Here is a 27,196-nt window from a genome sequence, read left to right as displayed (position 1 = left end):
ATGTTATATGATGAAAGTTTAATAGAGAAAAGAGTACGTAACTCAAATTTGTATCTAGTGGTGATTAGAAATAACTAAAAAATCAGGTTGTCCCGTATTCCATGAATCAATGTCTATGCAATGTAAGTTTAAAAGAATATCTAAATTTTTTCTTCCTTTAAAATCGTTCGTGCAAGATCAAACCTCTAGTCTATAAGTTGTTTGATGTAATAAAAATTTTACAAAGTTGAGACATATACGATATAATTAGCTCTAATTATATAATCATGGGTAACACAATTTTTTTTTTATCCTAATTATCATGTAGAATTAATTGTCAATTTCTCTCTCATAATAAGTCATATATATTCAAATATTCCACTGATGTTCTAAACCATGAGAGAGTATTGAAATGTGTATTATGTATAATGTATTATATAATTAAAGAGTATTTCTATATATTATTAATTACTTCAAAGCTATATCGTCTTATCTTAGTGACATATAACACAATTAATTATGCCAAGTAATCTCAATTATATATTATGACATGAGTCTTAATTAATTAAGCTAATTAATATCTCCAATTTTGTATATATAGTTGGACCATACTTATTAATGAGCCTTTAAAGACTTTAGAGCAATGTTTTCCCTTTATCCAACGATTAATTATCCAAAAAACTAAAACATGGGGTTTACGTGGCACAAAAAAATTAAATTAAATTAAAAATCACTTCACTTTTTTAAAAAAATTAAAATTATTAATTTACAATTATTAATAAAAAAAATTCAAAATATGAAGAAAAAAATGAAAATATACCTCTTTATAAAAATAAAAATAGATCACTTTTTTAATATAGTACAACCAAACAAATTTGTTTCTATATATTTAAGCACTTTTCTAAAGAATAAATTGGACTAAATTATATATATAAATTACTCTTCTACTTTAAAAAATTACAATAATGAACTATATTTAGGCAGACAGATATATTGTCTAAAAAATTTGTACTTATAAGAAGAATGGGCTGGTCTCTTGTTCCATCAATGAGACCAATCAAATTTTGATGAAAGATATGTATAATATATATAGATAAAGATTTGACAGCTTAAATCCATTGAATTAATTACATGAACAAATAATTTATCTCAAATTTTATTGATTTAGAGCATTCAATTTCTCAAAATAAATTAAAAGAATCGATGTATTTTTGCTTCTTTTTTTTTTTTTGGTAATTAATACATTGGGTCCCATGGAAAGATGATTAAGGGTAAGATTTAAACACGTGGCTTCCCTAAGATTTTTAGTTGCATGTGTTGTATTACATATAAAGTTGCAATAGAGATTGATTGTAATTCATATTCATAATCATAATTAATTGATAATATATCTTCACTCTCCATTTAATTTCATATAAACACATACAAAAATATATTTGTTTTAAAAGTGAAGTAAAAAGTAAATAAATAAACAAATAATTGGAGAATATGCACCATACTATATTCTTTTAATAAATTGAGCCCTTTTTCTAATAATTATAAGAAATTGTATGTATCAAATTAATTAATCTTATTTTATTTAATTTTCTAAGTTAAATAAAAACTAATTTAAGATGCTTCATTTTTATAGATTTAGTTTCAAAGAAAAGGGTTAAGTTAGTTTACTTCTTTGACAAAATTATTCTTAAGGAGATAATTAGGGGACCATAATGAGCAAATCTCTTTGACTTTTTCCCCCTCCCATTACTTAGCTTTGCATTTTCTTACCCTAAACTTGACTTAAAATTAAAATCTTTGAACCCTATATTATACTAAATCACCCCTTTTTAAGACTATAGTCAAATTGATTTGGTAATTTAGCATGTTTAGTTTTTTTAATAATGGAGGAGTTTAAAATTCCTCTCAAGGTTGGGCCACGAGATCTATTTTTACCTTTTAAAATATATATGTGTGTCTATATATATATATATTTAATTATTAGTTGATAAATAATTAAGAACTCATTTGGTCAACTTTTTTTTTTCACTTATTTTTATATATATAATCTAACTATTTCCATTATATGTTTTTATAAATAATATTATTCAATCATTTTAAGAAAAAAAAAAGGTAAAATGGCACTATTGTGATAGAATCTAGAAAAAGGAGGAAAAAATGTAATATAAATGGGAGACAAATAAATTTCTAATCCAAAGATGAATTAATAATAATAATAATAATAATAATAATAATAATAATGTGAGTAGCTATTTGATTTAATTTAAAACCTTCCCTTAGCCCAATCTTCTTTAATTAGGAGTTGAAGCCTTCACTTTATTAGGTGTTGAACTCAATAACTCTTTTAATTGGGTAATGTCCTAATTAGTGTGTCACTTAAATATAAATAATTACATAAAATTCTAAATTGGGTTTGGTTTTTAATAATAATGTTTGATTTTAATTATTCACAAATATATCAAATTCCTAAAAGATTTATATATGACATAATGTTTTTCATCTATGCTTTATTAATGGTCCTGGTCTCATTTTCTACTGAAAAAGTAAATCAATCCTTAAAGAACTAAATTAAGCAGAAAAGCATGAAAAGAGTAAAATAGAAAAATTGTTTATTTTTTCAAGTATTATTGATAAAAAAATTTAGGATAATTATTCACAAACATATTAAAATCTTATTTTCTCTCTCTCTCCCCCCCCCCCCCCCCAAAAAAAAAAAAAAAGAAAAAAAAGAAAACATAGCAATAGAAAATTTTTGGGTATTGGACATGTAGTTCCTTTTTGTTATTTTCTTATGTTTCTCTTTGTTGTTTTTTTTTTCTTTTCTTTTCTTGAAAATATTCATCAGATAAACCGAACAAGTTGCTCACCAAAACATCCCAACCAAATTGGTGCATTTGTAGCACCTTCATCATATTCCAAAACCAAAGAAGTTCATTAATGGTCAATATGGAGAGAACTAGAGATAAGCTCGAGTTGAACACAAATGGGACAGGCTATAGAATTGGAGAGAGATGCTAATAGAAATGTCATAATTACAAAAAAATATTATCTTTTTTTTAAAAAAATATTATCTAATAAGTATATTTAGTTTCATAAATTATGTATGTATTGAGACTAACCCACATATGTATAAACCAAAAAGAAGAAATGAAAAATTTGGAAGTGTGAAAAGAAAAATATGTATTTATTAGAAGGGGGGGGGGGGGGGGAGGGTAAAATAGAAGTAAATGGTTGAAATAAATAATAATTATAAAGAGTTGGATATTACATAAATAGTGAGGGTTTGGGAAAATAGTTAATTTTGTTTGTTGGATTTACTTTTTGAGGGTAAAGGAAATAGAGTGTTCAGGTGAGAGTTTTGAATTTTTCATTCAAAGCTGAGTCTGCTATTTAATTTACTACACACACACACACACACACACACTCTCCCTCTCACAATTATTTTTTGAAATATTATAGAGAGAGAAATTAAAGATATAGAGATTTTAGTGTGTGGATGTTGAAGTCCCCAAATAACTTAATAATGGACTTCCCTATTTATGTACTTTTTCTCCCCCACAACAAATCCAACTCACTTTCTTCAATTTAATATCAACTCTCCAAATCTTTCTCTCTCATGTTAGCTAGGGTTTCCAACTTTTAATTTCTTACAAAGAGACGGATATGTAAAACCCATATATACAATTGTAATTCCTAATTGGATTTTTCTTTCAATTTTTTAAATTATTCTATGTAGAAGGGAGAGATGAGCAATATATATAATTATATTCATCGATGGAAGTAATATTTATGAGTTAAAATCTAAGGAACAATTAATGGTTACCAAATTAATTAAATATAAACCATTTGAAAAAATAGGTTTCAGTAGAAAAAGGAGAGATTAGGAGATGATCGTCAATTTCGAAAATAGAAATCAATATTATGTATTTATATTAATTGATTAAGTTATACTTATTTAGACAACCTTAGGGAAATTTTTAACATTAAGTAACATTATAAATGTTGTGAGATCAAATTTAACAAAATAATAATATTGAATAAATAAAGTAAAATATAATAGATAGGAATTTGTGTGTGTGTGTATATATATAATCAAAATAAATACAATTGCGAATGAAAAATCACAATTGAGCTTTTTACAATTTGAATATATTGTGATTTTAGAAAGTAGTTTATTTCAAAATATATCTTTCCATAATCAGCTCATAAATCAATGAAAAAAATTGTTGTTTTGTTCAAATATTATCTATCCATCTATATTTTGTCCAAATTATTTTAGTATTGTCTTCTCAAAAAGTAAAAAGTCACCATAAACATTAAAAAACACATATAATATTTTTTTTAAGATAGAGTATTTTTATATATATATTTTTTAAGATAGAGTATTTTATGGTATTTTTTTTATTATTACACTAAAATATCCAAAATATTTTCATAAAATCCAATCAACTTCTTATTTTCAAATTGAATAAATATATTCGATTCATTTAGCTTGAAAAAGTGATTGAGTATCATGTAAAGTTTTTATTAAACACAAATAGATAATTAAATTAAAAAATAACAACAAAAACGAAATATTCTTCGACTCAACAAAACAAAACAAAGACAAAAACTAACCTAACATAAAACCAAAAAAAAAAAAAAAACATAACTAAAAAATAATATTTCAAAATTATGAAATTTTCTTTTAAAAATTTTGGTTATCATCAAATACACTAACTTAAGCTTTAAAATAATTTCGAAAAATTTTAAAAGATAAATAGACAAGATGTTTGAATTTAAACTAAATATCAATTATTACTAAATAGATAAAAGAAAGAAAAAAAAAAAGAACTCAAATGTATGAAATGATTTTATACCTTCACAGATCTATAATTAAAAAAAAATATTATTATTATTATTATTTTGGACACATAGTTTTAGAAGAAATAATATTTGGATTAATAAAATATGTTAGAGACAGTTAGAAGGGAACAAATATTGTATGTATTTATGATGGCATAACGCATAAAGTATTAAGCACAGCGTATTTCGGGTCGGTGTCGGAAAAACAAAACAAAACAAAATAAAAAGCTTTATAATTTAATTTAGAGTGTCAAAAAGAAAAAAAGAAAGAAAGAAAAAAAAGTAGAATAGAGACAAGACATTGCAACTACCCAACCCTACATTACAACTCGATGCCCAGGACACAGAGGAGCAAAACTATCTAATTACAAATAAATATAAACAAAAGAGAAACCCTTCACTATGTTTTGTTTTTTTGTGTCTTATTTCAATAATAATAATAATAATTATTATTATTATTATTTCTTTTTCTCTATTAAATTCTCACAATCTTGGCTATTATTATAGGTATGTTTTGTATTCAACAAAAATAAAGAATTCATGGAAAAAAAAAATTACGTCCCACCAAAAAAACTAAATTTTCTATGCTAATTTTTTTATAATCCTTATCCTAATTACCATTGTCAAAATTAAATATAATTTAATATATTTGATATAGTATGGTATGGGTGGTTTTTTTTTTTTTTTTTGTAAATATAAATTTTGTTGGGTAAAAGGTTTCAATTTTGTGCTTACATTTTAATATTGTCTATTTTCTGTTGATGAATATTATTTGGTATTGTTTGAATGTGATTGATCGAAGAAATTTAGTTGAGAAATTAAACTAATAGGCTTTTAATTACTTAGATGGCTTAATTTCTCAACTAAGTAATTATATGTAACTAAGTTGTTCTTGCCAACTTTAACAAAGATTATGCTACAAAAATTTAACATCGATTACAATTTAACATTAACTTTTTTTTTATTACGTTTTATGGTTTACTGATTAAAACATGTAAATGATTTAATTATATAAAACGGAGAAAAAAGTTAAAGGCTTTGTTGGATGGTCATTAGGGCATTGTTTTATTTGATTTTTGTTTTTTTAGTTTTCTTTTATAAAAGACTTATGTTTATTTTTTCAATTTTAAATTTACATTTTAAAAATATTAGTAAATTAAAGTTATAATAAACACATTGCTTCCCCATTGATTTCTTTATTTTTGTTATTTACGTTTTAGAAGTGTTTTAAAACATTAAAGTGTGTTTCGAAAACTAAAAAATCAGTTTGTAAGACAGTGCTTTTTGTTAAGAATTTTAAGTATTTAATTAGGACGAAGGAAATCATGGTAAAATCGAAAGGGGTAAGAAAATGAGAATAATTTTTAAAGGGTAGCAAAAATATAAAATGAAAATAGAGTGATCCAACGTTTTAAAATTCGTAGGAACGAAAAATTAACAAGTAAAGCTTTGAAATTATTGAAGAATCAAAATGATATTGTAGTTAAAAATTTTGGAATTGCTTTTGATTACCGTATAATTGTTATTAGATTGTCATTTAATTACTACTAATTATCAATGATGTCAATTGATTACTTTTTTTTTTCCTTCCAATTTTAGTTAGCTTTTTTCTGAAATAGTCATTTGATTAACTTTTAGATCTTATCTAATTGATTTTTTGTTATAGTAATTTTTTTAACATTTTTCATTAAAAAGGAAACATGTGTCATTTATTTTTATGAAATCGATCAAGTATTTAAATAGATATGCAGTATATAGCAATCACAAGATATTAAATAAAAATCATAAAGTATTTAATACCTAATGAACAACCACGTGGCAATACAACAAAATATATCAATAAGATAATAATCAAATAGCAATTATATCTCAATCATATATCAATAAACTAACCATCAATTGTGAACCAAACAGAATTCACAAAGTACTTAAATGTCTAATAAAAACAAAAAAATAATATTTGAATTCCAATAATCTTAAAACAATCCGGGTAATCTAATAACAATCCAATGATAATAAAAATAACAATCTCATGACAATCATATGGTGATTAGATGACGATCACAAACTAATTAAAATTCAATACTTAATTCCTAACTAAAATATGAACTAAAAAAAAACTAAATCATACCCATACAGATGAATCTACATTCTTCGATCTCTTCAAAACTTAGTAAAATCACCTCAATATAGAATTCAACATCAACAATATAATTTTAAACATACTCGTTAAACAATATTTATGATCAAAACAATCAATAACAAGAGAGAGAATTAAATTCACTGTTATATTACGAAGCAATGTAGAATTAATTTATATATAATATCACCATATCTAATGCATGTGAACTATTAATTTAATTTGTTGATTATGCATAGACAATGGTCAACAATGGATAGATATTGTTGTCCTACTAATTAAATTAAAAACCATTAATCATATCCTAATTGTAATTAATAACAAAATCAACTTTCATATTCACTTCCTTTCATTTGATTTTTCAAATATTATTATAAACTTATGAATACAATCTCTAGAAAAAACATAGTCTACTTTCGTCTAACCCTAAAAACAACTACGTTAGGTTAATTTAAGAAGAAGAATTTGAAGAGATTAAAATGTATATATATGTGTGTGTATATGTATATATTATAATGTATAAACTAACCAACGATTACGAATACATAAATATAATATAAAGTTTGAACGAAAAAATATATTAATTTGGAGGTTGAAATTTAAGAAATAGAGGGAGAGAGAGAGAGAGAGAGGGGTGCAGACATAGCCGTGCCTAATGCCTACAAACTTTAAAAACAAATATTAAAAGCTAAAGATTCAGATTGCCAAATTCAACATTACATTTGAGAGACCCTTCCCCTCCTTCATAAAATGGGGGGTTGGTGAAATTTATTTCTCAACTCCCCCCTATACTTTATATTTACACGCAACCCCCCCCCCTGAAAATATTTAATTTATGATATTTATTTTCCCTTTTCTTTTTATTTCATTTATTTATTTATTTATTTATTTATTAATCAATAAGAACTTTTCCCCTTCTACTTTCATATTTGTTTTATTGTCTATTTTGAGTTCCTTTTCAAACTCATTTCTCCTTTTTTACTTTTGGATTTTACTTCAATTGTCTTTTATCAATTGATCTGTCGTTGTTTTTAGGTTAATATAGCTTCACCTTTTCTTTTTCCCATTATTATTTGTACCACTATCATTATATAGCATGTAAATTCTCATAATAAAAAAGGTCAATTAAATATTTATTTCTTTTATAAAAAAAAAATTGGGTTTTTTTTCAATCTCATATTTTAATGATTAAAAAAAAAAAGGGTTGTGGTTAGTGATCTATATACATTAGCACAATTGTATCTAAATAACGAATTGTATTTTTTTTTTAGTTCAATAATATAAATTAAAGGTGTATGATATATTATATATAATAATAATTTACACAAATTTTGTAACTTATGTTGATAACTTAATTAATTAATATTATATGGCTGAGATATTAACCTAACATATATTTTAGTTGGTAAAGCTACAACTATTTTTAGGATTTTTAAAACTATTATATCAAATAGAGAAATTGGGATTTTCTAAAACTATATATTATCAAAGCCATAGTAAAAAAAAAAATGAAGAATTACACTCTGTTTTTCGTAAGGTCATGAAATTCAAGATTGAAATATATATAATCCAAAGATGTCACAAACATTACAGATAGAATAAAAATAAAAAAAATAAGAAAAACAATTTTTGTAGGATATATATATATATATATATATATATGTAATAATAATAATAATAATAGTTGTAGGGTTTGATTGTTGGATTAAAGGGAGAGACTGCAATTGACTGCGCTACCGTACTTCACTCCGAACTACTCCTTTGCTTTCAACTTTTTCATTTCATATTTTTCATGAATAACATTTGCTTCCTTCTCAAGATTTTCATTATTTCTAAATATTTTCTTGTACCCAAAATCCATTTTAACTATATTTTCAAAACATAAAATACTGTGACAGAATTATAAAGTTTTAAAATCTAAAGATCAAACGAAAACTAGATTCCCCTATTGTGTATGCATGTCTATACTTAACTCGTTCTTGTTTCTTGTTAATTGCTAGTTGTCCTTTTTTTAAAGGTAAAATACATTTAAACATAGAGAGTATCGTGTAATGGAAATAATTATTTTCTTAAAAAAAATACCGAACAATGAGAGTATGATTTGAATATCAAACACAACGAGAATTTTTTTTTTTTTTTTTTAATTTCACTTTTTGATGGCACAAGCGAAAGATTATAAAACTTTGTTTTCGAAGTTTTAATCAGATTTTTCATCGGTGCTTTAGAAAATGGGGTCATCCGTACAAGCAAAAGTCATTTGTAATAGTATTTATTAAGAGGACGATTTGGTTCGAGATATTTAGAACATTTATTTATTTATTTATGGAACTGGAAGATTTGATTGGTGAATCCAAAAATGTTTGTTGTGGTGAATACAATCAAAATAATGAGAGGTGTTGGTGTGTTTGTTGAGATGGTTTTTGGTTGTATTGATGTTTGAGTAATTTTCACATTTTTATAAAATTTATTCTTCAACTATCTCTCAATCTCTCATTACTCCCTCATCTCTCCATTTATAAAATCATACCCTATCTTATCTTTTTCACTCAACAATTTATGACTATTCCAAATCTAGAGAAATTTTACATTTATTTATTTCTTCACCATGTTTGAATTCATCCATTCAAGAAAGAAAAAAAGATGACATTGGTTGGAATTTATGAATTTTTGGCAAGATAATTTAATGGTAAAACTTATGAATTGGCAAAAGTTATTTTCGTGTAAAAATTTTATTTTATTCAATACATACAAGAAACAATTAGTGGGTAAATGAGTGAAAATTGAATCAAAGGTTAAAATTGCAATGCCTATTGATGGTTACGTCGAGTTTGATGTAACGAAAAGTATAAGATCCAAATTGATAGAGATGAGTTTATGGTCGGAGTCTCGATTGTTTTTTTTTATATTAATTTGATGTTAACGTGTTCGGACAATTTGGAAAGAGACAAAATGAAAATATAAATTTATGTATTGGACAAAGGAAAAGACATCTAACAAATGTATTAAAGAAGAGGACAAGCAAAATACTCAAAAGAAAAAGAAAAAGAATAATGTGAGAAACTGGCATTCTTCAATTAGCCTTAGCTACCATAGAATTCAAGTTGATGTGAAATGCAATATCCCCCACATGATTAGTATCAAATTTTGAAAGGAATCATAGGTTGATTTAAAAGATCTATTTTAAATATAATCATAATTATTATTTTGAATACTATTCTTGCAATATATTTAATCTCGATGACTTGCTTAATTCAAATTTGCAAAGCTAGCTAAAAATCAAACGATTGACTATCTACTTACTTATAGATCCACATTTGTGGTTTAGAGGGGAAGAAACTATTAGATCGATTTGAGCAAACATAACTATAAATGAATCAAAGTTGAAACCAATCGAACTTTAATCATATCAAGAGTGATAAATGCTTAATTCATCCAAAAGGTAACAATGTGGAACTTAAAATAAGTCGATCATAAATGCTACTTTTTGAAGATGCCAAAAGAAAGAACCTGTTTCTTCCTTTTGCTATCAAGCGTCCTCAGAAAGCAAATCTGGTCATTAATATGTGGTTTGTCCTGTAATGAAGCGAGGAAATATGATGTGAAAATGTTGATTTTCTTTCTTCCTCAGCCCAACAAGACTTATGAGATGTGCTCTACTGAAAAGTTTCAAAATCAGATGTGATAATAAGCCATCAGATAGTTCATCCATCATAGAATTCAGATCAGAGAATATAAAAATAATAAAGTCAAAGCTACTCGATAAACCGAACAGAAGACGTAGAGACAAAGCAGTTTGAATAACCAAAGAAATAAGTCAAATTCTCCTAAATCTTGTCAGCCTCAAGTTAATTGTACACAATGTAACAAAACTGATCAGTTTGTATGATAACAGAATGTACATAACAAATACAAAAAACGCTACCTACTATCGAATCCAAGACGATGCGACTGAAATGCCTAAAATTGGTATATAACCTGTAAATTTCCATGTTATAATCTTTTGAGGTAACCAAGAAGAATTACAGAAACATCTTCTGTTGACTACTTTTTTTTCTTTTTCTTTTTGATATTCCTCATCTTTTACGCTCTTTCAAGATGCTGGGAATGATAAATACAGAATCTACACAAAGTCCGCCTTTAGAATGCGTACAGTCGATCTGTTTCATGGAAAATCTAATTTCCGTGGTTGATCCTGACTTGTTGACCAAAAACTCACCTACCTTGTATTCTATCCATGACCCCCGCTTGCGGTGTCCACTTACATCAATAAATCCATGCTCGTCTAAACAGAATTCGTGTGTTGCTTGCTGTCCATCAGAAGTAGACATTTCGAACCGTACAGGCTTTACATCCCAACCATGAGTATGCTCGAAGCTGCATACACGTCGGCCTAGCCGCTTGTAGAACCTCCCAAGGTGAAGCCTGAAGGTTAGTGTATAGATATCAGCAGGAAAAGGAAATTTCACCATCCCATCTACTTCAAACCACCAAATTTGCTGCAGATATGCCACAACATTGAACCTGAAAAGATCGAGTATCGTAAGAGGTCCGCTATTATTTTGTAAGATCCTAACAATTTGCTAAATAACAACAGACATGAACTCTAGAAACCCTGCTTGATGGAAATCACATTGTTAGGCTGCACGAAACCCACTCATTAAAGATATTATCAAGTTTATCTCTTACTTTCCACAAAACCTAAAATTCTCCTCTCGGTTTCTGACTAAATTAATTCCCATTTAAATGTATATGACTGATCTTGAACTTCCCCAAGCACTTCATTCACTGTTGAATACGTTGAGAAAGAACTACACATATAAATATTCATATAATCACCACAACAAAACAATGCATCCAGAAGAAAAGATATTTAACACAGGGCAATATTATTCAAAATCTCCTAAGGTTTAGTCTAAATGCTTTGAGATTAAGAGTCTTCATTTCTGGGAATTTGTAGATTTGAGTAATCAAAAGGGGATTATCCTTAACCCCCCACCAAAGAGGGGGAAAAAAAAGCTGAAAAGGATAAAGGGAACATTCACATATAGAGTCACGATGTACATCCCAGAAAAGACTTGATAGTAATAGAAGCACCTAAAAGGAAAAACATAACTCAGAAATATGTTCAAAAGGTATCTTAAAACCAAACCAAAACGCGACAAAGAAATACTATATGCGGAGCCATTTTCTGAACTTAGGAGGAGTAGTTAAAATAAAAAAATTGTGACCCGTTCCATCCAGACAAAAAACAAACGAAGAAGGAGAGAACTAGCAGCCCCAATAAGCAGTCTAAAACATCAAATATCAACGACAAAGCCAACATTTAACATACTATAGTTCTTTAGTAATATCACTCCTCGCTGACCAAAAATCACAGCAAACGCCTCCATCAATTACCAGCTTGCTCATTAAACAGTAATTAGATAAATCTCACAATATCACAATCGCATGTGACAGAACAAGTTTCCATCCTATCCTAACAATTGTAGCAACAAAGAAACCAAAAGAAAATCAGAGAGAACCATAAGTGTCAGAGAACTCAAAACTCAGTGGCATATGTAAGCCACCCAGCTCACCTCCCTTGTCCATAGATACATTTTCCATAAAAATACAAAACAAGCTCTTATGCAAGCACAGCAAACCGTGACTAAAACTTATCACTACTTGAATGAAACCCAATTCAAGAACAAAAAGCCTATAAGCACCAGCTAAAAAGCTAAGTAACTTTGATTAATTAAACACTATAGACCTCAGAGTGACAAATTATGAATGGATATTTTAGAATTTTTCAAATAAGGATTATCCGAGTCTAACCGAGATTCTTCAGTAGGAATCCAATTCCAGTATCTTCTATCATCAATTCCAGTTATAGCCATGCCCTTCGCTGATATCGACATGCAAATCCTTCCAGTAATTCTGTCCAGCCACACCTCCTGTAAAAATGGTTCAAAATTCCATAAACAAACACCCCCTCCACCACAATTATAACTCTCAAACCTATAATCAAACTCAGAAAAGAGTAACCCACAAAAAACCCTAAAAAGTAAATTCCAACCCAGAAGAGAAAGAACAAAAACAAAACGAAATGCCGTTTTGGGAAAGCGACGAACCACCTTATTTCCATCATCGAATGGCACAGGGCGAGATAGCAGCGCGTATATGTCCTTTTTTGACAGATTTTGATACCGTTCGGGAGGCAAGAAATCCAAAAGATCTTGATAATTTGAAGGCAATTTCGTTTCCCAAACAGCATCCGACGAGGCGGCGCCGCGAAACGCTCTGTTAAGCCGCGCAAGGTTGCAAATCTCCGGCGGAGTAAGGTGAAGAAAAACACGTGCCACACAGTTCTCTGGTATGTCCCCGAGGCCAGGACCGATGGTGGAGCCATTAACAGCTTCACCCATGTTCGAAAGCGAGGCCCCCATCGCCGTCGACGGCAGAGTCCCAAATCAAGACCACAAAATTTCCCACAATTTCTTCAAGTCATCGCTTCATCACCGGCGGCAAAAAAAGAAAAGAAAAGAAAATCTTTTTGAAGATGGGTTTAATCACAAAACCACGTCCCTCGTCCAGCAGTAATAAAAAATTCAAACCGAGACACGGATTTCGATGAAAACCCACAAATGAATAGAATTTCTAAAGAGAACTTTTGCCTTTTCCGGACAGGAAAGTAGGTGGGGGAAAAACAAATGGGGGCAAAAACCAAAAGAGGTAGCAAGTAGCGAACTACAAGAAAAGCAAGGAAGAGAAAGGAAACCACGCGTCGAATTTTTTTTTTAATTTTTTTCCTTTGAAGGGCTGAGACCAGATGGGTTGGAAATGGACCGCGAGAAATTGAGAACAGAGAAGAGGGAAAAGGAGGTGGAAGAAGACGATTAATTGGTGGGTCGTTGGAATTACAGCTTGAGATGACTTGGAATTTGGGTTTATTTTTCATTTCTGCCATTGATGAACTTTGAAGCCCCACTCAGGGCACTATGGAATATGGATCGTAGATGGAGAGCAAGTGGAAGGCTTTGATGTTATCGTCTTGTTCCGTTAGTGGGTAATAAATTCTGATGTAAAAAGCCTAAGGAAAGAGGTATCTTGTTTTGTGTACACATTTTAAATATGCTTGATTTTGCTATCAATTATGTAGGATAATATTGAGCAAACTCCACACACATAGATCCACTCCTACACACTCTCAAAGTCAACTGTACAGAATAGAATATAATGGTATGGTTTAATATTTATCTTATCCTTTAACTAATGTTTGTATAAATATTTGGATGCTCCCTGTTTTTTTTTAAGTTATTCTCGAGTTGTCAAGCTTTTCAAAATTCTAAATTTTCATGGAATGCTTAGGAAGTTGACATGCAACGAAGATTACTAGAAATCAAATTATAATTAGAATGTATGTCGAACCGTAAAAAGTAAAAACGTCATATTCGAAAATGAAATGAATTTAATATTACAATTCAGATTCAAAATACTTCATCAAAACATGAATTTTGGATTACATTACAATGCACTCCCATCTCTATCTGTTAATTAAACACTCTCTCTTCTCATAAAAAAATTGTAGATTTTTGCTCTTAACGAGTAATTTAAGAACTCAAAATTTGTCGAGATTAAATTATTTATAATCAAAACTTAAGAACTTTTGACAATATTTTTGTTATAAATCAAACCACCCCCACACATTAGGAAAAAATAACACATACATGCATATATAATTTAAATCGACCTAACCTCTAACATTATAACCTATATCAACTCTAGCACGTACTTTTAATTTCATATTCTATTTTTTATAATTTTAAAATATATAGAGTTAGAATTAATTTCATGATTAAAAAGATTTTCTAGATCGACACATATGGATTTGTCATAAATTTTGTTTGAAAACGATGGTACGTTTGAATTCAGGTGGAAGGCTTAAATTAAATGTCTTATCTAAATTACTCACAACAATATAACATGTCATGTAAGTCAAGGTTTATAATAATGGCTTGGATGACTTCTTATTTAAAATTGATTGATGGTAAAATGAAGAGAAAAAAAAAATATTTTTATGTCCTCTTTGAAAAGGATGGCCATGGAAGCAGACAACCCAAATGTGTATCACATGGAAAATAACTTCACCAAGGACAAATATCTATTTTTGAAAATTCACATGAAATATGTTGGATAAGATAAGTTACTTGTGGCCTATATAAAATTAATGGGACATAATCATGTTGTTTGATGGACGATATGGATACGATTTAAATTTAATTGATACTAAAATTAAAATAAAAAATATTCGATTTTAGAAAGAGTAAGATACAAATAAAATATAAGGCAAAAACTAACCTACTTCTAAGTTTTTCTTCTTTTCACTATAAAATACATGTTGAAAGGACAATCACATCTCTAATACAAGATCATTGGAAACTAAGACTATCCAAATCAATGTTCCATCATCGTAACCAAACAAAACACGATTATCATATCATTGAGAAAAAATTTATCATCAAATACCGTAAGTATTTTAAGATTATGTCCGAAATAGAAACGTATTTTATTGTTGAAAAAAGAGTATAAAAATGTACATTAAGAATAGTGAATTTGAGGAGACAACATAAACAAATATTTTTCTTAAAGAAAATATAAATATTTCTATTTGAATTAATGTGGAATTGGGGTTATGGGCCTGAGTATTGGGCCCTTGGTGAAGTTGGGCCGGATGATCTGTCCAAATCAAACGTGGCCCGAGTTTTATAATTTTTAATACTGAGTGGATTAGATTTTTATTTATTTATTTATTTTAAAACTATGCTATCTTTTATATAAAAACCTTAAAATTATTTTCAAATATAGATAAATGGCCAAATGACAAATGCAATTTTGTTTATCATTTCAATATATTTGTAAATACGTCGATCAATTTGCTATATTTGAAATGAGTTCTTCACACACACACATATATATACAATATTACTAAATAATGATAAAAAATAAAAGATTATTTACATACCAATAATCCATTAGAATAGTTTGAAGATCCAATCACTTTGTTTATTGTTTTGTTTCCTTTGAATTGTTGTTGTATTTAAAAAATAGCCCATTGATTCAATTAAATAAACACAATGCTAAGTTATATAAAATATAATGCATTTGGTTTCAAGATAAAGAGGATAATTGTCCCATTTGCCCCTCTTCGTAATGGATGGGTTTAGAATCTTCATACTCCCATTTTCGCCCTAATACCTACAAAAGGAATCTCGTTTTCTACTTTCTTGAAGTGCCAAAATTGGTGGGGGGAAATTATCTATTTCACTTCATTTTTAAATAATTTTATCTTTGAATTTCAAAATGTTTATGCTTTAATTTATTTTTTTTTTCTACTTATGTATTTTTAGTGTTAAATATATAATAATTAATTTGAAAGAACTAAAACAATTAAAAAATAATTTGTTCCCACTAAAAAAATCACTTTCGTGATTATCTTGAACTGAAAATTAGAAAATGTCTACAATATTAAAAGCTTACATCTTGAAACTATCACATAAAAAATAGGCTATATATATATATACATGTGCGCGCGCGCTGTGTAATGATGGTATTATATTAGGACAATAATTTAACATGATTGATTCAAATCAATGGTTAAGTATCATGGTTTTTTCATACAATCGAAGGTAAGAAAATCCTAACCATTGATTTTTTGGTCACTAAGATACAGCAATACCAATGGAGAATTTCGATTCACTAAAAAAGAGTTTTATTTTACCCAGTTGACCAATTTTACTTCTATTATATTAGTTTCTTAACTATGTAGGATTGTTTTTTTTTTTTTTTTTTTGAAAATTTAAGATTTTTTTAAATACCAAATTTAAAAATTAATTGTAAGAATAACCCAATTTTTTAAAAAAAATTTATATTGACCTTTTATAAGATTGTTTTATTAGAGATTCGTGACTTTTCAGGGTGACACATTTGAATTTGAGTTAAACTCCGAATAAACTTCTAATTTAGTTTGTATTTTTATATAAAAAGGCAAGCAGAATTAGGAAAAACTTTCTATAAATTCTGAATTTTGTTTAAATTTAGTCAAATTTCAGTTATCAAAATACTCCCTGTTTTGTACCCTTCAACACTGACACCTAATTAAAACTTGTACCAAAAATAATTTATTTTAAAAGAATATATATATATATATATATATATATATATATATATCTGTTTGTGTGTGTGTGTGTGTAAGTGTGTGTATACATACACAAATCTTAAAAAAAGACAAAGATATTTTAGGAAAGGAAAATATATTTAAATCAAAACTCCTACTAAACTTTATAAACCCTAAAAAAGGAAAAAGAGTTGACTGAGTAAGAAGGAAGCAAAAAGAAAAATAAAAGAGTTTGTGGGTTTCGAGAGACGTACGTGGAATAGCAATGTGTCTAATGGCGAAGCGATTTCTGAAAAACCAACAACAAATCACTAAAACCCATTTTCCCTTCTTCACTCCCCAGTTTTCTTTCTTAATCCTGTGGGTTTCCAGTTTCTCCCTCCCAAAACCATGGGCGGTTTTCTGTCAACCCAATACCACAATCCACTCTCCCAAAACCACCTGCCCCCTCTTCTTCTTCTATCTATATACTATCTTCTCTCTCCCCCCTCACTCCATCCAATAAACACACAATTCTTCTCTTTCTCTTCAACGACATTCAATTTCTCTATCTGGGTTTTGGTTATTTCTTGGTTTAGATACGGCTAATCGAAAGAATTGGGGGGTTGTTTTAATGGAAACCAATAGTTTAGGCGGCGGCGGTGTGGGTGGGAGTGGTGGAGGAGGAGGAGGAGGAGGAGCTGGAGCAGCTGGAGGAGGAGGGATGTTTTCGGGCATGAATTCGTCAATGTTGGGATTGGAACTACCACTTCATCAAAACCCAACAAATCCCACTAATCCTCACCAATTACATCACCCTCCAATGGTATCTTATGTCCAACATGACCCCCATCACCACCAACAACCGCCGTCGGTCTCCGTGAAATACCCCTTCCCGACAAAAGCTAAGCCACAGCAGTCAAATCTCAGTGACGACGAGGAGCAGGGGTTCGCGGCGGATGACAGTAATGGAGATGGCAAGAAGAAAATCTCGCCGTGGCAGAGGATGAAATGGACGGATATGATGGTTCGGCTGTTGATTACAGCGGTGTTCTATATCGGCGATGAAGGTGGGTCGGAGCCGGTGGACCACGTCGGGAAGAAAAAACCAGTAGGGTTACTGCAAAAGAAGGGGAAATGGAAATCGGTATCCAGAGCAATGATGGAAAAAGGATTCTACGTTTCACCACAGCAATGTGAAGACAAATTTAACGATTTAAACAAAAGATACAAACGAGTTAACGATATTTTAGGGAAGGGAACAGCCTGCAAAGTAGTAGAGAATCAAACATTACTTGATTCAATGGAATTAACACCGAAAACAAAAGAGGAAGTACGAAAATTACTCAATTCTAAACATCTTTTCTTCAGAGAAATGTGCGCTTACCACAACACTTGCCGCCACAGCACCACCCACCCCTCGCCGGACGCGGCAACAGAACCATCCCACCTTCCACAACAACAACAGCAACAGCAACTATGCTTCCACGCCACAGATACCACAACCTCCGCCAGTGTAGCAGCCGGCGAGTGTTCGAAAAGCGGAGATGAGGAGGATGAGGAGGAGGAAGAGGACGAATCGGAAGAGGAGGAAGAGGATGAGGAAACTGAAGGAAGACAGGAAGAAGAGGAGGAAACGGAATCGAGGAAGAGGGCGAGGAAAGGGGGGATAACGGCTGGGATGCAGCAGTTGAGTGCGGAGGTGATGGGAGTTATTTCGGACGGGGGGAGGAGTCCATGGGAGAAGAAGCAATGGATGAAGAGCCGATTGATTCAGCTTGAAGAGCAGAAAGTGAGCTGGCAAACGCAGGCATTCGAGCTGGAGAAACAGAGGCTGAAATGGGTGAAGTTCAGGAGCAAGAAGGAGAGGGATATGGAGAGAGCGAAGCTGGAGAATGAGAAGAGAATGCTGGAAAACGAGAGGATGATGCTGATTGTAAAGAAGAACGAGTTGGATTTGATGGGTATGCAACATTATCAGCAACAGCAGCAGCATTCCTCGAACAAGCGAGGGGATCCATCGTCGATTACAGGATGAAGAAGAAAGGGGGGATTGGGTTTAGGGTTTAGGGTTTAGACAATTTAGACTTTAGAACTAAAGGGGTTTTGAAACTGTGGGGATTATAAATATAATTTAGAAGAAGTGTAACTCCCGTTTGGTTAATTTTATTTTTATTCTTTTTCTGGGTTCGATATTTATTATCATTGATTAACATTTTTGTCTTATAGATGTCGGATTATTTTGATTGCAATAAGGCTCTCCCCCACAACACAATCCATCCTCATTCTCTAAACCTTCTCTTCCTCTTATTCTTCATTTCTTGATTAATATAACTTTTTTAACCTCCAGTTTTTATCTTTATTTTTAAAGATTTAATTTAGGGATTACCAACCACTCTATGGTAATAAAAACTAATCTTTCAACTTTTTTCTTTTAGTCAATTAAATGGATCCTATCTTGTGAAAGTAATCCATTCTTATATCTATCATTTTCAAATTTATCTTTTATCTTATTGAGGTATCACCAAAATGTCTATAAATAGTCGGCTAGTCTGCTGATTTATTTGTCATAAAAACACTCATTAAGTTCACTAACAATAATTTTCTTGAAAATACATTAAACTATCGGGGAACTTAATACATAAATTTAAATTATTATAAAAATGAAATAAATCATTAAAATAAAAGTGAATAGATTAAATCATTATTCACATAGAATTATATGTAAAAAATTAATTTTCAACCCTTTTTATTTTAAATTTGGATCATAAAGCCAATATTGTTTTTTTTTAGAAAAAAAACTTTTAAATGATTTTGTCATAGTCAAATTCGATTTGAAATATACTTTAAATTATTTTAAAACTATTTATGACTTATTTAATAATTTCTAGCTTTTTGCTTATGTCAACATGGCATGAATTTACTACTTTTACCCCCAATGACTTACTTCTTCCTCCTCCGTTTCTTTCATGCGTTTTTCTTCTTTCTTCTTTTTTTTTTTCCGTCCTCCTGCATTTCTTATTTTTCCTCTTCCTTTTCTACGTCTGTTTTTTTCTTCTTCTCTATTTTTTATGAACTTTTCTTCATTTTATTCTTACTTTATGATAAAGAGTTACCAATTATTTGGTTAGGATCACTTTGCGTTTCTCTTTCTCTATCTAAGGAGTGAGGTAGAGAATCGAGAATCAAAGGAAAATATGGATGAGGGAATAAAGTGAAAAAACGAGATGAAGGAGCGAGAAGCAAGATGAAGAAGAAGACGAGGTTAAACTTGCTCTTAGGTCAAATCAGTAATTTGGCAGCGCCTTACCGAATGAATTTCGTTCGATTTTAAAATGGGAACCAAAAATTTGACGCATGCTCTTGACAAATGGCGACCATCCATTGGGCGGGACCGTTTTTTATATATAAAATATTTTGTTGAGTAAAGCATTTATTATTATTTCTTTTTTTTTTTTTTACAATTTAGAAGAGTTAATATGAACTTAGAAATGCGATATTTGAGATATTGTAGGAGGACGCGACGGATTCGATGACTGGGGCAGTGTCGAAAATTGGCGAAACTAAGAAGGGCAATTATGGAAATAAAAAGGAGAAGGTTAACGATCGTGACGGAGCCTCAACCAAAAGGGCCCCACCATGTGGGAAAACGATGGGAAGTTTCTCATTACTTAACGGAACCGTGAGAAGGCGTGACGAGGTAAGTCTTTTGCAGTTCACGGCAGGTTGTGTTCCGTCAAATCCCTTTCGTCAGAAATTGAAAACGCCCTCAACGTTTCGTCTCTCCTTCCCTAACGCCGTCGTTCCGGTGAAGCTTGAATCCTAACCCTAACGTCCTCTAATGGCTTCCTGTGACGACGACTTCTCTCTCCTCAACGACGATCACCACCACCAACACCACCACCAATCCACTACCAACCACCACCATGTACCAACGCCTCACCACATCCATCAATCCTACGCATCTCACCGCTTCACGCCTCGATCGTCTTCCGTTCACGCGCCGCCTCAGCCGTCTCCCAATCAACCGGCTCAACCGATTCTTGCACCGTCCGGAAGTCCGAAGAAGATCGGTGGCCCGATAGACGAGGAAGAGGAGGAAGAGGATGCGGAGGATTATGGTGATCCTGCTTTCTGCTCCAGTTCGTTTGATAATGGAGATCCAAATCGGCTTGGTGTTGGTGTTGATGTGCGGGTTGAGAAGAGGAAGGATCAGTCGGACGAGCTTACGGAGGAAGGAGGTTCTTATAGTAGTTATAAAAGAGCAAAACCTTCCTCCAGCGGCGGCGAATACAGGAAGGATCGAGAGGAGTGGAGTGATGCGGCTATTTCCTGCCTTCTGGATGCGTATACCGAGAAATTCACGCAACTGAATAGGGGGAATTTGAGGGGGAGGGATTGGGAGGAAGTGGCTGCAACTGTCAGTGAACGGTGCGAGAAGCAGAGCAAGAGCGTAGAGCAGTGTAAGAATAAGGTGGACAACTTAAAGAAGAGATATAAGTTAGAGAGACATAGGATGAGTAACGGTGGCGTCTCGATCAGTCACTGGCCTTGGTTTAAGCAAATGGAGCAAATTGTTGGAAATTCTTTGACAATGAAGGTTGTTTCTGATGAGGATCGGAGTGTTGCTTCCTCAGGGAATACTCCGAGGATATCAAAGAGGTTCTGCTCCTTCCTCTCTCTTTCTTTTCCTTATCTACCATTTCAAAACTACTATTGTGAAAACGCAACACCTTTTAGGATAAATGGGTGTTCTTTCAGATCTGTGTTGTTTGTGTTTTTCGATTATCTGTCATCTTACTGCTTGCTTGCTTGTGACCATGCGTTCTTGATTGCATACTGCATTGTCATTTGTCTATTCCAACAATAATTCTTGAAGAGACAAGTTCCTTGCCCGTTTTTGTTGCTGGGGGTTGTAATTGGCAATATATCTGTAATTATTTCTTCCTTGGAATCTTGTATTTACTAGTCATGGCTTAGAAATGAAAGGAGTGGTTTGGAATTCCAATTGCATATCTTTAGAACAGCGCTTAGATCAACATTGGATCAAAATTCCTACAATAATTGAAGTAAATTTTCCATAATTTTTAATGTCTCCAGACAGTGCTAGCAGCATTTGACGCTATCAGATGTCCTATGATTGCTGTGTCTGGAAAAGTTAATAGTGTAACACTAGAACTTCTGTCTGGTGTTTCCTCTCCTTGACAACACCATTTGTGTAGTTTCATTGGTCATGTGCTTTTGAGTTTTCAAGTGTGTTAATGTACTCATAATTTTTCGGTCTGGCTATTACTATAAAGTTCTTTTGATGTGAGCTGGTTTTGGGAATGAACCGATCTTTAGAAGCATATTTTAGTTGCCATTTGTATGGCGTATCATATTGTTACCAATATGGTGTATTTGTTGGATACTAACTGCTGAGTAATTTGGAGTTGCTTAATTTATATGGCTATAAGAAACCAATATGTGGACATGCTAGGTTTATTTGATTCATTTTTAAATGGTTTAGTGAACACCATGCTAATGATAATTTAGTTTTCTTTCTTTTTCCCCCTTTTCTCTTGAGTTTGATTTTAAAGTTCGATGTCTCTAGTTTTCTTCTATCAAAAGCCATTTTGAGATAGTTTTGTTCACAAGGTAACAACTAGTTATTTGTTTTTGCAATCTATCTTCCAGGTACGTTCTTCCCGCACCCAATACTGCTGGTCAAATAAATAACGTAAAACCCAAAGCAGTTACCAGTCCAAGGTGGCGAAGAGTCGTCTTTAAAATCAGTGGTACGGCTCTTGCAGGGACTGGTCCTAACAACATCGATTCAAAGGTCAATAGAACCATCTCACCTTCCCATTGAGTTTATAATGTTATACCGTTAGGATAATTGGATAGTTGCCAACATCAAATTTGTTTCTTTGATGATTAGGTTGCAATGGCAATTGCCAGAGAAGTTGTAATGGCTTGTCGCCTGGGTGTGGAGGTATTCATTATTGCGTTTGACCACTTTTTATCACTTCTTTCTATCTATTCGCACTGGCCTATAATTATCGTTATAATATTACAGGTGGCAATTGTTGTTGGAGGTCGTAACTTCTTCTGTGGAGACTCTTGGGTGACTACAACAGGTTTAGATAGATGTACAGCATACCAAATTGGGTACGTTTTCACACACCACCTTGTTGATACTAAATCTGAATCCTTTTTCTCGTTATATAGTCAGCCATTTTTACTACATTGATTTGTCAAGTAAAAGAAGTTTTACACTGATTTGATCATACTGTTCCTCTTCTTCAAGATATTGTTGATATATAGATAGATTCACAAAAACATTCTGATTTCTTAAATTCCTTGCATTGTCACTGATATTGTACTATGACGTATCATGGGTGTATTGTCGCATTCTAGTTGTATGAGACTGGCTTCCACTTCATCTTCATTTGTGTACATGCCTTTTGCTATTCTTTCTTTTTATTACATTCCTGTGTTTTTCTGATATTTAACTCTAGGAAAGGTGCCTTTGTATGTTTAAGAACTAAGCAATTTTGTATTTTAGGAAGCAAATGAAGCGGTTGAGAAGGCTTTTTACTTCTAGTATCTAAAGCAAAAACCTAGGATCTGCGTTGTTCCACTGTACCCTTGAGTTCTCAAGTATCTAAGCTTGAAAGCTGTGTTCTGTCATACCTGATCTATTGATGCGTAGTGGAAGCCTTTGGGTCTGAGGTTTAGTGGGGTAGATCAATAGAAGATTGTTAAATGTATGCTAAGATGTTGGAACATATCGTATGCAATTTGTGACTGGAACTGGATAGATGGTGTTAGTGATAGCATATGATATGCTCTGTCTTATTTGAGAAAGATAGGTTTATCATCTTTATCCTGACTTTGATAGCATAACAAGACCTATTGGATAAACATCTTTCATTATGCTATATGTATTACTAATGGCGACTCCCTGAATACCATATCTACAGTATGATGGCTACTGTGATGAATTCAATACTTCTTCAGTCAGCAATAGAGAAGATGGGAGTTCAGACTCGTGTCCAATCTGCATTTATGCTTCAGGAGGTTGCTGAACCATACAGTAGGCAACGTGCTATAAGGCATCTTGAGAAAGGCAGAGTAGTTATATTTGGTGGCATTGGTGCTGGCACTGGAAATCCCCTATTTTCGACTGATACAGCTGCTGCTCTTCGAGCTTCTGAGAGTATGACCCTGCTAAGTGCTAAATATTCTCTCTTCTTTTTCGTTTTACTATTTTGTGCACCGGTATGAATTGGAACATATGCTAATCGTTCGAATTTGAATGCTTACATGGTTTGACCTACCTATCTCTCTTATTAGTTCATGCCGAGGCAGTTCTTAAGGGTACAAACGTTGATGGCGTGTATGACTGCAATTCACAAGACAACAATTTTACGTTCAAGCACATATCTTTTAGGGAGTTGGTATCAAGAGGGGCCACTAGCATGGACATGACCGCATTAACTTTCTGTGAAGAGAACAACCTTCCTGGTACGTTTTCTGGTTTACTCGTGATGACCTTTAAAGATTACATTAATTTAATATTATGGTTTAATATCATAACACTACCCAACTTGAGTGTACTTTAGCTAGTTAAGATATAGAGGAGATCAGAGGATTGGATCCCCCACCGTCATTTTGATGTTTTGTTGAACTGAAAAGATATTATAGCACTAAAAATATAAGTTTTGATGTGTTTTTATCCATGAGGCAGAGCAAATGCGAGAATCTATAATTATATAGTGTTTAAATGGTCCTATGTTGCTTAGAATTTCAGTTTCTTTTTTCTCTTTATTGCATAGTTGTTGAAAAATCATAATGAAATCCTACCAAAATTTATTTGTACAGTTGTCGTCTTTAATCTTCTTGAGCCTGGAAATATCTCGAAAGCATTATGTGGAGAGCAAGTGGGCACACTGATTGATCAAAATGGAAGAATTAGCTAGCGTTCCTAAAACTCGAATATTTAGTATTAGGTTATGTTGTATCGAGTCGGTAGAGTGTTCAATGGGCTGTTTTAAGAAACTATAGCTGCTTCCCTTCAGCTTCTGGCTTCTTCCTAGCCAGAATTGGGAGTGTTTGCTATGTTCCTTGCTAAGTGCCACAGTGTGAAAGTAGAGTAGATTTTGATTACTGATTTTGGAGATCATATTCTTGGTGTGATACCAAAATTTCTTCTGCATTTGCCTTTTGTATTGTAATGTATTTGTATGTATATTATTATTGATTCAGTGGAAGGGTAGATTAAGAAAATGGATGGGGTATGACAGATTTGAAGTATATTGGTGGTCGTGTTATCTCATTAAAATAAAGTTATACTTGTCATGTAACTTATTTGAAGTGTTTGTTAGTTTAGTTGAATCCCAATGTGGTTGACTGCCAACATTTTCAATCCATGGTTCAACGCCAAACTTTGTGCTATTTTTCATAATGTAGAAAATATAATTGTGTTGTAGAAGCGCACTGATACAAGAAAAGAAACCTTATCTTGTGGAAGTTGTAGGACAGTGTTTGGATTTACTTTTAAGTGCTTTAAATGCTTTCCTAAGTACATAAAAAGCCATCCTGAACGTTTACCTAATCTCTTCCTGAATTAATATTTAGATAATTTTGCTTTTTGTGTGGCCATTGCTTCCAAAATTGTTAGTGAATCCTTTTCTAGTGGAGCATGATGATCAATATGATTATTATGATCTCATACATCAGACCAAGGGGTGAAACAGATATTAGCATGTTGGTTTTCATGGTTTTAGGATTAGGTATACAACAGGCCCTTACTCTCAGCTCATCTAAAAAAATCAAAAAAAGATAGTTATGGCAAAGTTTTGAAATATTGGGACTTCAAAAAAATAAAGTTCTTAAAAATTCTATTTTCTCTTCTACAATTTTAAATGTCCTAAGTTTAGCATTTCAGTCAATCATTAAAATGGTTTATAGGCATAATTTATTATTGATTTTTCTAAAGAAAACAATTTGGTTTCTATTAGTTTGGTCTCTATAAATTTTGCAAACCCATCATCTCAAATAGAACTTTTCTTTTTATAAGAAAAATCTTTTAGATAACTAATTCAACGGTTATAGAGGGACAATTTTAAATTTCCAGCATTTGTGAAGTTGGAATCTAACCAAACTTATTGCATTATTTGGAGTAAAATATGAACAATTGAAGCAAAATAATTTGAAGTAAAATATGAGCAATTGAAGGAAAATAATTTAAAGTGGAGTAAAATATGAGCAAATGAGAAAAGAAAGAAAAAGAAAAAGATTGGAAGGAAGGAATAAGAAAAGACATGACCTAAACTTCCATAATTTGGCTTATTCTGTCTGCTGCATACCCACTTGATTCATTTTTGGTCTTTAATTCACAAGCAAACTCTTCCAAATAAAATACATAAAAAGGTCAAACATGTCGTTTCTTCACAAAATCATAATCACAAATGCCATAAGAAGAAGACAAATAATAATCTCAATAATGTAAGGTTTGATTAAAAGATAGACCAGAGTAGGGACTACCTGCATAAATTTTTTCTGCTATCCAAATTGAAAATTTTAATTACAATTGTGGTAACCATTTTTTTCTTATATTAAATTTCTACGACATAACAGTATGAATATAGTTCGAATGACAATATATATAATATAAATAATATCAATAAAATCTTATTAATATAGATGTAAATATGAAAATCTTATTAATATAGATGTAAATATGAAGGTTAGAGTTTTGAACATTTTTAAAAGTTAAATATCCTTTTCATTATGAAATTTAAATATTTTTTAATGAGTTTATATTTAAATTATTATTCGAAATATCCAATTTTAAAACATTTTATAGCAAAGAAGTGGAGTGAAAAAATTCAAACATGCTACTTCCAAAATTAATAAACTTTGTGGATGTATACTCATGTTGTTATTAGTTTTTCAATTAAAAAACAAAATCGAATCAAACAGCTCAAGTCAGAGAGCCTAATTATGATCTACTAACAAGTAAAGTCGTCTTGGAAAATAAAATTCTTAATTTTGAGATAGATTTCAAGATTTCCAATTTACAATTGCAAAAGCAAACTTCATTCTACATTCAACTA

At 31.2% G+C, this 27,196-nt stretch overlaps 3 protein-coding genes across 4 annotated transcripts; 2 read left to right on the top strand and 1 right to left on the bottom strand.

Moving 5' to 3' along the window:
* Positions 1-10,753: 10,753 nt before the first annotated feature.
* Positions 10,754-14,015, bottom strand: LOC103486559 (F-box protein PP2-A15). 2 transcript variants are annotated; one of them, XM_008444561.3, is made up of 3 exons: positions 13,072-14,015; positions 12,776-12,894; positions 10,754-11,482 (listed from the first exon to the last, which is right to left on the bottom strand). In XM_008444561.3, exons 1-3 carry the CDS (start codon positions 13,384-13,386, stop codon positions 11,035-11,037), a joined length of 882 nt encoding a protein of 293 aa, XP_008442783.1. In that variant the 5' UTR covers positions 13,387-14,015; the 3' UTR covers positions 10,754-11,034. The 2 variants fall into 2 exon arrangements, with proteins under 2 accessions (XP_008442783.1, XP_008442784.1); XM_008444562.3 differs by having other exon boundaries at positions 13,075-14,015.
* Positions 14,016-17,324: 3,309 nt separating this feature from the next.
* On the top strand, positions 17,325-19,286 carry LOC103486560 (uncharacterized). The gene has a single exon (XM_008444563.3). The coding sequence runs from the start codon at positions 17,728-17,730 to the stop codon at positions 19,129-19,131; it is 1,404 nt and encodes a 467-aa protein (XP_008442785.1). The 5' UTR covers positions 17,325-17,727; the 3' UTR covers positions 19,132-19,286.
* Positions 19,287-20,092: 806 nt separating this feature from the next.
* On the top strand, positions 20,093-25,441 carry LOC103486561 (uncharacterized). Its single transcript, XM_008444564.3, has 7 exons — positions 20,093-21,755; positions 22,770-22,914; positions 23,014-23,067; positions 23,152-23,243; positions 24,059-24,294; positions 24,432-24,602; positions 24,960-25,441. Exons 1-7 carry the CDS (start codon positions 20,935-20,937, stop codon positions 25,055-25,057), a joined length of 1,617 nt encoding a protein of 538 aa, XP_008442786.2. The 5' UTR covers positions 20,093-20,934; the 3' UTR covers positions 25,058-25,441.
* Positions 25,442-27,196: the final 1,755 nt, after the last annotated feature.

Source organism: Cucumis melo, chromosome 4 (genome assembly GCF_025177605.1).
Source record: "Cucumis melo cultivar AY chromosome 4, USDA_Cmelo_AY_1.0, whole genome shotgun sequence".
Taxonomy (NCBI): domain Eukaryota; kingdom Viridiplantae; phylum Streptophyta; class Magnoliopsida; order Cucurbitales; family Cucurbitaceae; genus Cucumis; species Cucumis melo.
The sequence above is the reverse complement of the archived record's forward strand: the minus strand, read 5'-3'. Positions and strand labels throughout refer to the sequence as shown.

What these genes read in the sequence shown, in the direction of transcription:
- LOC103486559 (XM_008444561.3), bottom strand. Translation starts at nt 13,386, where the DNA reads ATGGGGGCCTCGCTTTCGAACATGGGTGAAGCTGTTAATGGCTCCACC. An exon ending in TCGATGATGGAAATAAGGTG is followed by an intron (nt 12,895 to 13,071) that starts GTTCGTCGCTTT and finishes CCATTTTTACAG; the next exon opens with GAGGTGTGGCTGGACAGAAT. An exon ending in ATTCCTACTGAAGAATCTCG is followed by an intron (nt 11,483 to 12,775) that starts GTTAGACTCGGA and finishes CGATCTTTTCAG; the next exon opens with GTTCAATGTTGTGGCATATC.
- LOC103486560 (XM_008444563.3), top strand. Translation starts at nt 17,728, where the DNA reads ATGGAAACCAATAGTTTAGGCGGCGGCGGTGTGGGTGGGAGTGGTGGA.
- LOC103486561 (XM_008444564.3), top strand. Translation starts at nt 20,935, where the DNA reads ATGGCTTCCTGTGACGACGACTTCTCTCTCCTCAACGACGATCACCAC. An exon ending in ACTCCGAGGATATCAAAGAG is followed by an intron (nt 21,756 to 22,769) that starts GTTCTGCTCCTT and finishes TCTATCTTCCAG; the next exon opens with GTACGTTCTTCCCGCACCCA. An exon ending in CTTGTCGCCTGGGTGTGGAG is followed by an intron (nt 23,068 to 23,151) that starts GTATTCATTATT and finishes ATAATATTACAG; the next exon opens with GTGGCAATTGTTGTTGGAGG.